We start from the raw sequence: 11,642 nt of genomic DNA, 5'->3' as shown, positions 1-11,642 counted from the left end.
GGTGCATGTGAGGAAGGTGACCCTAGTTCAGAGTTTGGCTTTCTTCCAGCACCTAATACTCCCAGGTCTGCCTTGCGTGGGGTGCATTTTTGGGTGCCATGATGCTTTTTCTTTCCTTAGAAGAAATTTTGGAGGGTGTACTGGGAAAGTTCAGTTTATTTTGAAAGCTCTTGCTTCAAAGAAAGAAACAAATAAACAAACAAACAAAAATCCCAAGCTGTAGTTAGTGACGAGAACCTTAAAAACAACCAAGAAACAAAAAGCAATCTCAACCCTTTGCACAAACTATTTTTTATCTCCAGGGAAACAGGCAGATTAAGTGTGAAGGTGCAATAAATACCAAAGGGACCACTTCTTTCCAAGTGTGTTCAGAGTTCAGCGTGTAGAACAGCTGCAGAAACTCCTGGGCCCACAGCACTGCGCGGTTTCACCTTTCATTGCAGGGAACGACACGTTTCTATGCCTTACACAGACTTGAAGCCTGAAAGCCTGGCCAAGTTTGGGAAGAAGAGGAGCCCTCTCAGAGCTCAAGAGCCTTCCTACTCTTTGGAACTTTTCCCATAGTGGGTCAAACTCAACAAGAGTTCAGCTCAAGTTGAACACACTCATACAAATTATGGGAGCAGTCAATCCAAGTGAACACAACTCAAGCCAGCTACAGGATTTTTACATGCAAGGTCAAACATCTCAATCCAGAGAATTTTTTTCTTAAATTAAAAGTAAGAAACACACAAATGTGTCATAGAGCTTTAATGTTTTTTAAACAGAGTTTATTCTTAGCACATGGCTTTCTATAGAGCCACACCACAATTTGGACAGTTGCACATGGGTCTAAATGCACTCCCCCTCCCCCGAGATTGTATCTCAGAATAAGACAACAATATCTCTACAACGTTTTAAATAAATGAAAAGAAGGGAAACTAACACATCATGTCTACCACCAATGTCTATACATTTTGAGAATTAAATAATCTTGTGAGATCCACAATGTCTACTAATTTATTCAGTTCAATACAAGCTTGTATGAGCTGCCTTTAATGAGGGAGGGGGAGGGGGGAAACAGGAAAAGGGTCTGTTTTCTTCCTCTTGAAACAAATATACACGTGCATGTCCGCTGTCAGCATGGGCTGTGCAGCTGACTTTAGCCGTCTCAAAAATATTTGATACCTAGTGGTCCTTTCGGATACCCAAACCTGGCAGCCTTGTTCAGGCCAGCAGGTTGTTCCACCAGCCAGCATCTTGGTCATTGTCCTCTCTTGGGTAGCAACCAGCTCATACTCTTACTAGGATAATGTCTTCTTCTTTAATTAGACTTTTCACCAAGTTGGGTTTTGTTTTGGGGTCTATTATGATCCGGGTGGGGAATGGTGGGTGGGAAAAGCAGCAGAAGAGAGGAGAAAAGGTGAGGGAAAGAACTGGAACATTATATGGAGGAGGGAATGGGTGTGGAGGCGCCCTGGTGAGGGTGAGGATGCGGGTGCAGGCTTTGAGTTTGTGCTTTCCCTGGCTGGCCTGCTGAGGCCGAGGCCGAGTTTGAGGATCGCATCTTTGTGTTGGGCAGTTTGTGATCTTTCTTCCACTTCATCCTCCTGTTCTGAAACCAGATCTTGACCTGGCGCTCGGACAAGCAGAGTGTGTGGGCGATCTCGATGCGGCGCCGCCGGGTCAGGTAGCGGTTAAAGTGAAACTCCTTCTCCAGCTCCAAGACCTGCTGCCGGGTATAGGCGGTTCGGGAGCGCTTTGCCTCCCCTCCGTTATAACTGGGGTTGACTGAAAGCCCATCACCCCGAAGGAGAAAGCCAAGGAGAAGGGAGTGGAAAAGAGGGAAAGGCGGAGGAGAGAGAAGGTGGGATGGGAAAGAGTAATTGGACATCATCATTATATAATAACCTGACACCAAGTTCACGCAAGATACATAAAACGGCAAAGAAAATGTTTCACAGGCTATTGACAACGGGAAACACCCGAGAGCCATAAAGAATGGTGCTGGGCATTGGGGCTGAAGAAAAGCTTCAAAGACACATGGCCTGAAGCCTCTGCCAGGGCAATTAAATTTATGGGGGCTATAATTACTGCCCTAACAGTTTGGCGTCTCGTAAATCTCCCGATAAAGGGACCCGGGTACAAAAGGGTTCTCACGTTGGGATCAGGCGGCTGGCTGGCGCACACACACCCACATCCCACTGTAGCTTGGGCCAGCTGGGGGCTCCCCTCTCGAGAGGCCCCCTTCCCCTCGGCCTCTCCCCCTGACCCTCGCCCCGACCCTAGAACCCCGGGCTCGGCCCCAGCCCACCCTCACGCGCCTCCCCAGCGGCGCCACGTACCGGCGCTGACATGGATCTTCTTCATCCAGGGGTACACCACGGGCTCCTTGCCCTTCAGGCCTGGCGGGCTCTTGTCGGCCAGGAGCAGTGGGCACGCGGGGGCGCTGCCCCCTGCCGGGACGCCCGGGGTGGCGGGAGCCGCCTCGCACCGCCGCGGGGCGGCTGGAGGAGCAGCTCGATGCTGCGGGGGAGGCGGCGGCAGGACCTGACTCGCGTGCAGGCCATGCGCGGGACCCTTGGCGTGCACCGGGGGCTGTTCGGGCTGCGGCGGCCGCCTGGGGCTGGCGCCGCCGCGGTAGCCAAAGGGGTAGACGGTGTCGGCTGCACCGTGCGCAGGGTAGAGAGCGGCCGCGGGGTAGGAGGGCTCACGGGCGGCCCGCGGCGCGTAGTAGGAAGCGGGGGGCTCGCGGCTGCCGCTCGCGTGGGGGAGCTGGGGCTGCTGCGGCTGCAGGTGCTGGGCCGCGGGCGCTGGGGACTGCTGGTAGCTGGGGCCCCCGCCCGGGCCGCTGTCTCCGCCGCCCGGGCCGCTGTGCTGCGCGTACTCCTCGAAGGGAGGGAACTTGGGCTCGATGTAGTTGGAGTTTATCAAAAACGAGCTCATGGTCATTAATTTGTGAAGTGCAAAAATACTAATTTTTCTCGCGTTGTCGTTTTTCTGGGCTGGCTGAGGCCCCTCCCCCTCCTGCCTCGCTTCCCATCCCCCCTTTCCTCCGCTCCCTTCCCCTCCCCCGCTGTCAAGCGCCCACCCCTCCCCCTCCCGCCGCCGCCGCCGCCGCCGCCGCCGCCAACGCCACCAAAGTTCGCGCCGCTCCTCCCCCGCCCGCGCCCGGGCGCGCGCGCGCCCCGCCCAGTACCTCCACGTGACCCACCCGCGCCAATGTGCGCGCCGCGCGCGCGGACCCGGATCAGGAAGCGCGCGGGCGGGTGATGGATGCTGCTGTCCGGCACCAAGCGGAGGGAGGGAGCTGGCTCTTTGGTCTTCCAACCCCCCAACTTTGAGTCCCTCTGGGAATTCGGGGCCCGCAGGCTTCTGGTCCTCTCAGATGCCCAGGCCGGGCCCTGTGCGTGCCCTACTCTGGCCTAGGCCTCGGGGCAGCTAGGCAGCCACGGGGCAGCCAGGCAGCCACGGCCCAGCGCTGACCTCGGGGGCTCAGCCTCGCCTGGCCTGGCCTGGCCTGGCCTGGCCTGGCGTCTTCCAGGGTTCGAGGCCTCCTGGGGGAGGGAGTGGCGTCGGGATCAAGTTTTTCATCCTGGCCGCGAAATGAAACGAATGAGGCCAACAGACCGGTTTCCCTGCCCCAGTTCGTGCTCGTCGCGTCCGCGCCCGACTTCCCCGGTTTGAGAAACCAGGCAGGAGCTGAAAAGGGTGGGTGGGTAAGCAGCTGAGAGAAATTGGCCTCAGGAGGTAAAGCAAAGCCATTCCAATATAACCGGATGAGCACTTTACCTTTTTCTTTTAAAAGCAGAATCAATTGGGTTTTTTTCCCTAAGAAAAACCAGAATTTTCTTAAATAGCATCTCATTTGATAGAGGTGTCGAATCAGAGTTAAACATGCTCGAATGTAATAGGTGCGATTGTGGGAAAGAAGATGATCCGGGGTGGGGATAGATAGAAGTGACGACACCTCCACAAAATCGAGCATTGACACCAACAACTTCCTACTTCAGAACAATCCGCAAACAAAAACAAGACGAGGATAGAAAACAGGCACTACGCCGATAGGTCTGTTCCCGTTACGAACTTTGTTTTGACTTTTGGATGCTGCTTTCTCAGGCTGTATCTGAGGCTAAAGTTACATTTAGGGACAGCTTATAATTTCTGAATTGCTGAAAATTAGCATATTAACGATTTCTGTAGCTTTGAAAAGTGGGGAGAGAGGACTGTTGCCTGCCATTTGGTAATTGAAATTTGATGGGTAAACTAATTACACCATTATTAACAAATAAATTACTTATTAATTCCATCTAATGTTGATCTTTGAAGTAAATAATGATGCCTTTAGTGTGTACTTTTCTAAGTAACAGACACACCTAGATCCTTTACTTTTCAACCTAGATTAAAGCGGTGCATAGTCACCATTTTAAAAATACTTTCATATTGGCATGCAAAGCAGGGATTTTTCAGCTGCTGTACCTTAGTTGATTTTTCAAAGAGCAGTATAAACAGCCTTCTCACAACTGAGTCTGGAACGCAGACAAGGAAAGTTATAGCCTAAGCCTGGAGACACTTCAAAAGGAATGTCAATTCTATCTTCATTTATATCGGTTACTCATATGAGTTACTAAATGCTGGAATATATCCATTTGATGGATAGTCATTTAATGCTTAGCCACATAAAGCCTATTATATGGGACTAATCTTTAAACTAATTTAGGAAAAGAGGTTAAAAAAGGGATCATGTTAGCTTTCTAACTGCAATCACCCTGAAGTGGTACAAAGAGGTTTTCCATGTTGGATGTGTGTCTGTAAAGAGTGCTGTCCATCGACATGTGGCACCCTGAAAAATTTTTTAAATGAAATCTGAGCCACAGACAGAAATCAACACTGACTGTAATCTTTAGACATCCTCTCTAGACTCGGGGGAAAAAATCTAGCCTGTGATATAGCTGCCTAAACCAGTATCTCTCTAAAGCAAGAAAAAATTATATATATATATACACCATATAACATGAATAATATGTACCTACATAATGTAATTTACAAAACTGGGCTCTCTAAGTTTCAGGGAAGGAAAAACATAGCAAGGAAATTTTGCCCTCCTCCTCGTGTCATCAGTCTTGAGTACAAGATCTTAACCATGTCTGTTCAATATTATTTACAGACACTAAAACACAAAATTCATGTTGTTTAGCCTCAGAACCTTCTACTGAGTTTCTATTTTAAAGTATTAACGAGGTTCGGGCACTGTTTTGTATATGTAACCTAAACGAGTTAACTGTGCCTATGTTTCATGTGGTTCTATTACTTTAGGAAGATGGGCTTACAGAGAATCCCCCCAAGGCCTGCAACTTGTCTTTGTGGTTCGTATCATAAACACAAACGGAGCCAGGACCACCAAGTGTTATCTCACACACCGACATTTTGACATTTTACTGCAAGATTTATGGCTGTAATAAACAATCTCAGTACCTTTTCTGATCCTTCCACAATCTCTCTTTGCAAGCCATAGCATCATTCAATTGAATCAAATAATCTTTTGAAAAACAAAACAAAAAAACTCTTGCCTTCACATGAGATCCAAGACACCAAAGTAAAGCCAGGAAGGAACTAACTCAATAAATAAACTGAAGTTCACCAGCAGCATCTCGCCCGAAAAAGATGGGACGCCCGCCCTGAAATCAAGCAGAGAGGGAGCGTGCTAATCTTCGCACACCAACTGGCTCCAGTCCCAAGCAGGGTGAAAGCGTTATCCTTTCCTTGGGAAACTGGTAAGCACATTTGCTCCTTTCCACGTGCTGGGATAACATATATTCCCAACAAAAGCTTTCTTAAAATCCCATTAAGTGAAATAACTTTTCATCATGTCCTCAAATCCCAGATGGAGGAGAGCGAAGGAAGTCCAAGGGAGAGGGAGGGTGAGAGGGAGGCAGTGTTTTGCAGCCTAGTTTGAATCTGATTTGAATCATTTTGAATATATTTGGAACAGCCTTCCCTCTTGAATGCAACCCTGTCCCAAGTTTCAAAGTGACCGAACAGTGACACCGTGTGCATTTTGTTTCTTATTAATCTTACACATTGACAGTCTTTGTTAAATCACAAGGCGCGCCCTTCACCAGCCGACATTTTCATATTTGTTAGACGCGTTGACCTGAAGTTCACCTCGGCCTTGGACTTTGCGCTTCTAAAAGGTCTATACAGTGTCTTTTAGAGAGCAGGGTGCTTTGCCCAGGTCACTCCTTCTCAGGGAAAATCGGGGTGGGGGGGCAAAGGAAATGTAAACGTTATGGAATGTATTGACTGTATTTGTCCTTTGTTCTCTAGAGTGAGAGACCCCCAGCCTGACTGTTCGCTGTCTGAAGCACGCCTCTGGAACGCACACGAGAATGGCTGAATTTCAAAATGCTTGATGGTGGCATTTGAAGGGCTTCCCCCGAACTACGCTAGGCATATGATTTTAGGGAAGCAATATTTTATCAACCATTTGACCAATTAATTGTTTGGAGGTAATTTCCTCCTAGTAGTTTATACTAATGAACACAACCCAAGCCTAAGGACTGGAATTCACATTCGGATTATACATTAATTTTAACCAGGATTGTGTGAGAGGCCTAAAGATCAAAATCCTCCAAATGAAAAAAGTACTCTAAAAGCAATAACTTCTGCAGGTACCTTTTCTTTTACTTTGCAAACTAGGTAAGAGGTGTCTGTGATTGTTGAACCTGACATGTTTCTAAGGTGTGGCGCGTCTTTAACCAATAACACAATAAGAAGGTTTTTCTCAAAGAGACACATAATTGTCTTGGTAATAGAGGCAGTTTCTGTTGTCATCATTTCACTGGCCCAGATGTGGTGAAGTGTTCACTGCTGGGACAGTGGTCACCACAGTTGTTCCCTTTCTTCTGTTCTCATCTGGCTCACACCCATTTGGCTTCAAGCTCTTGGCCAGAGTGAAAACTTTACACATTGCACAGTGGAAGCCATCTGATTACTTCCATGAATGCAGTGTTTGGGAAATATTTGTTTTTTACCACTGAACATACCTGGCACCAGCAAATCCAATCAACCAGAATATAGTGGGATGATCTTAAATGTCCCTGCAAGAGTCTCTGTTCTGAGTAGCTGAATTAGCTTATCTCTAAAGTTAGAAGAAAAACCTGGAAAAAATTTATTCTCTCTTCTCTGTTTCCCTACACTGATTACTTGAAGATCAATACATAGAGAAGAAAAATATGTCCCCCCAAAAGTAGATGCTAATGACACCAACACTTAAGGTTAATATAGATGCATGAATAATAAAATATTGTTTAGCTCTCCAGTTGCAACGCACACAGGAGGCATGGTTCCAGTCGGCTTCCTTCACACACTGTTCCCTTTCTTTTCTGCTCTCCTGCCCTCCCTCCTTAGCTTGCTTCCTCTCTCCTTAACTTTTATTCCCAATGTATTTTTAAAGAGTATTTTCTATAGAAGGGAAGTCTGTCTCAGTGGGCTTCTGAAGTGGTCTTGCATTTGTGGATTCCACCTTCCTGCTAAAATGGCATATTCTTCACAGTTCAAGTTATTCACCTAGAGATTACAGCATTTCTCTTACATTCAGTGAAGGGTTAACCATAAATACAGCGAAAACCTTTTGATAACAGGAATATTTCCATGGTACCAAGAAGCACTTTCTCACTGGTGGAGGGGTAGAGGAATCCTTTCCCTTTGGGAGGGTTTCTGCTTTCTTCCTGCCCTTCCCAGCTCTGAGATGTCTTCACGTTTACTGAGTGGCAGTTTCAGAAAAAGCACTCTGTGCTTGAAAATTGCAAAGAATACACTTTGCGAGAAGTGCCTGGGTTTGTCCTCGTTCTCACACACTTTAGGGATCATTATAGGTACTAAAAAGGGAAAAAACTGGCCAATCAAAATCACGGTTTTCAAGAAGTTTTCTGCCCCATTCTCTTGCCTTCGAAGGTATGATGGAACATTGGAAACTTGCTATGTTATTTCTTAAAGGTCCACTGATGAGTTTTGAGCTTTTTTATTTTGCAACAAACCCGCAGACTCCTGGTTCTCCAACATCTAAGGTGTTGGTTTTTCAATAATCTATGCCTATTTACCTGCTGCTATTCCCTCAGAATGGGAGCGATAATTCAAGATGAAATACAGCATGTATTACTCTTGAAAAGAGGAATTTTCTATCCTTTCCTTCATAATTGAGGTCATTCAACCACTAGGGTTCACCTGGAGTCCATACCATGATACACGCGTCACTCCGAGCCATTTTATCTTTTGTGCTGATAGTCAAGATCGCAGCTCTAACATTGACATCAAACTCTGTCTGGGCAGATGACTAAGAGTGCTGCACAACGTAAACTTTTGACCCTCAACTTTTTGACCTGCAGTTGCAACCACAAAGATACACAAAGCTGTGCCTCTTCTTTCAAGGGGAAGCCCCCTCCACACACACACACCCAGGATCGCAGGGATGCCCTGCCTCTGCCTCTGCCTTTTGGAATAAGAGAGTGAATTGGATTTTTTTTTTGTGCGTTTCTTACTGTATTTCCTGTCAAAACAGCCTCCTACCTCCTTTTGTCAGCACTTAAATAGGAATGAGATTACATTTAAATCACTCATCATTACCTTTACAAGGAAAATTTGTAGTGGGACAGGGGAAACTTGCAAAAAGTAAAAGAAAAAGGAAGACGGGCAGAAAGCAGGCAATGGGAGCTGGAGACTTTACCCCTTTATTTAAAAATAAAGATGCAGCCCTAATTGTTGGGAGAGCTGGCCCAGGCAGGCGAGTTGACTGTGAACTTGTACTAAAGCGTGCTCTGCTGGCGATTCCTAGGGTGTGCAGATTTATCTTCTCTGCATTTACTTAACCCGGCAGTGAACTGCACGGGCGTCATTTGTTAGGCGATGACAGACTTCACCTCCAGCAAGGGCTGCTTCACAAAATCGTAATAATTACCCAATAACCTTCATAACAAATATTATTATTGAAAAGACCCATTTGTGGGGAGAGGACCTGGTGGGAGAAGGGCAGCTTTCTTTGCGGAAAAACAGCAAATAAAGCAGACCTACACAGATCCTCTAGTTCTGGGGTATAGAATGGTTTGGACTGAGGTTCCCCTGTCCAGTGTGGGTGGGAGCTTTGGCAGACCCCCTGAGCCCTGCCTGGAAGCCCCGTTTATAGTTTTATCATTGACTGGAAAGAAATTCTACCTTACAAGCCAAAGGAATGGCACCCACAATGTTCTGCACTCTCCATGGTGGGCAAACCTCGGACAGACTCCAGAGCCAAGGTTGAGGAGAGGCTTTGAAGGGCATCTTTTAAGATAAAAGGATTGTTTTCCTCTTTAAAAACCCATCTTTCAGGATGTAATTTGCTCTCTCTTCACTAATTGTTTGGATATAATACTCTTCACATCTCAACAAATGAACATGACTCTGTTTCTGGTAGAAAATTCTGTTGCTGTCCCAGAGCTGCCAACAATGAAGCAGGGGAAAGAGCAGGGAAAAAAGGAATCTTGGCATAATGTTGTGAAATTAGACCATGGAAACCCTAACAAACCCCTAAGTAAGTGTGACCAGAAGCTTCCTATTATATTTATAGTTCAGGAAATATTGTCTCTTCAGCTTGTAGAAACACACAGGGCCCGGCACATTTCGGACAACTTCTCCTTTTACAAGACAAGGAGCAAAGACACTTTTGCCACCGACTGAGGCTGGATGTCTTCATAAAGCCCTTGATGACAGTTTTTTTTTCCCCTAAGTATGTTCCTCTGTGAAAATAACCCCACAGAATACACGAGGGAAAAAAAACTTTTCTACAACATGAGCAGATAACCAACCATCCTCTTTACTACGCTTCCTATGAAAATAGGAAGAAAGAAAAAAATTCCTCCAATGACGTTCACGTAGGTCTGACAGGATGCTGTATTTTTAAAAAGTCATTTAACTTCATGTGAGTTGGCCTGCTCTTTTAAGCTCTAAAGTTTTATGATGATTACAGCAGACAGAAATAAGCAAGCTGACAATATTTATAGCCTGTAATTTTTTTTAATACATGGGAAAGATTCCCCATATTCTGTGATGGTGGTCCAACAGTCTTTCTGCCGGTACCCACACCCTAGGGTGGGATTTGGCCATGGAGGTGGCGTGGACACTTCCTCCAGGCAAGTTACTCAAATGAACCTGCCAGTAGCCTTATCACTCTTTTTTTCTGCCACTAATTTAAGTCACCAAGAAATCACTCAAGCAAGATCACCAAATGAGTAACTAAAATAAAACCTTAACCCAATATTTTCCAATAAAGAACCCAAAATTCAGAGCAGCGGAACAAAGACTCCAGAATTCTCACAGACACAGAAAAAAAATTTGAGAACCCAAATAGAGTTTATATTCTGGTTCCCACTGAGATGGAGACACATCTTCCTAGGTGCTGAATTATCGATGCTCACTTTAACAGGTTACACAAAATGATTTCGGGGATTTGCCTTGCCACTATTCAAGAGAAATGGAACTTGTGAGAGGGTTTTGATTTTCCAAAAAAACTTCCCAGGTTTTGCTTTCTGGACTTCTGATTTTGGGATATCTGTTGGACTTACGTTGAGTGTAAGTGGCCTCTGCACAGTAAAGTCTGTGGAAATTCCTCACCTATACTTTCAATTTCTTCACTGTAAGGACTTAGTAAATACCTTTACCAATTAGCATTTGCAGAAGACTACTCAGCTAGCTCCTAAGCGGAAAAGCATTTGAAGACAGTAGATCCCATTTTTTGTTTCATTTCTGAATTGGAGAATTTAGCTTAGTTCTTCATATAGGATATGGGAAGTCTGCTAGGCCCCTGTGGGTACCCATCCAGAGAAAGACCCCAGGACAGGCCACAGTGTCCCCAGTCACGGCTTTGCCACTGAAGAATGTAAGGGGTTGGGGCCAGAAGGGGTGGCTGAGACCAAGCTAGAATTGTACCCCAGAAAAATTTATTTCACCTTACTTCCCCCATTGGTGCAATACTGGGGATTGTTTTGGAAATCATAGATTATGTAAATTTCCTGGGATCAAACAGAAAGACCAGCTAACAAAAGAAAGGCGGAAATCTCCTACTGACAAACGACCAATTTCTTCCCTAAACTATCCTTTATGATGTGTGAGGAAAAACAACCTAATGGCTCTGGGGACTTTTAAGTTGGGCATTGAAGACACTTCGATTTCCCCCCAAACTTCAGGGCACAGTTTGGAAGAGACTTTGCCTGTATATTGAGGGGGAATATATTTCTCTAATCTTTAGTGTTATCTAGGGGGATGCCTAAGTTGCCTTTTGAGGGTCCTGTGCATAGATGTTTTAATTCTACAAAGGAGGAGAGGAAAAGGAAAGAAGGGAGGGAGAAGAAAGGCAAGGCGGAAGAAAAGAAAGCGCTTTAACTCCTTTCATTTAGCCTGGGGATTCAAAGAGTAAAGTTAAATCCGGCCATAAAGTTTATTGCTTCAGACTCACAGGCGGGTGAGAACAGTCCCACCGAAGTAAAAAGAACGCGCAGGCAAACAACGTTCAGGGCCTGGTCCCGGGTGCGGAGGAGGGGGTGCTGAGCCCCCTACCCCGAGGTGGGGACCATCGGTCCTCAGCCTCCTGCAGGCGCCAGCGGCCTGGGCGCGGCCAGGCAACCCAGGGGCCC

The 11,642-nt window shown here is 46.3% G+C and overlaps 1 protein-coding gene and 1 long non-coding RNA gene across 2 annotated transcripts; one reads left to right on the top strand and one right to left on the bottom strand.

The window, feature by feature from the left end:
• Window positions 1-983: 983 nt before the first annotated feature.
• Window positions 984-3,036, bottom strand: HOXA4 (homeobox A4). The gene is made up of 2 exons (XM_072964794.1): window positions 2,325-3,036; window positions 984-1,770 (listed from the first exon to the last, which is right to left on the bottom strand). Exons 1-2 carry the CDS (start codon window positions 2,929-2,931, stop codon window positions 1,424-1,426), a joined length of 954 nt encoding a protein of 317 aa, XP_072820895.1. The 5' UTR covers window positions 2,932-3,036; the 3' UTR covers window positions 984-1,423.
• An 883-nt stretch (window positions 3,037-3,919) lies between these two features.
• Window positions 3,920-6,653, top strand: LOC140697400 (uncharacterized). The gene is made up of 3 exons (XR_012074396.1): window positions 3,920-4,047; window positions 5,296-5,753; window positions 6,307-6,653. It is a non-coding gene; the product is annotated as an uncharacterized lncRNA (long non-coding RNA).
• The last annotated feature ends 4,989 nt before the right edge of the window (window positions 6,654-11,642 follow it).

The sequence above is a fragment of the Vicugna pacos genome, chromosome 7 (assembly GCF_048564905.1).
Source record: "Vicugna pacos chromosome 7, VicPac4, whole genome shotgun sequence".
In the NCBI taxonomy this organism is placed as follows: domain Eukaryota; kingdom Metazoa; phylum Chordata; class Mammalia; order Artiodactyla; family Camelidae; genus Vicugna; species Vicugna pacos.
Note: the sequence above shows the minus strand (reverse complement) of the source record. Positions and strands in the feature narration are given on the sequence as shown.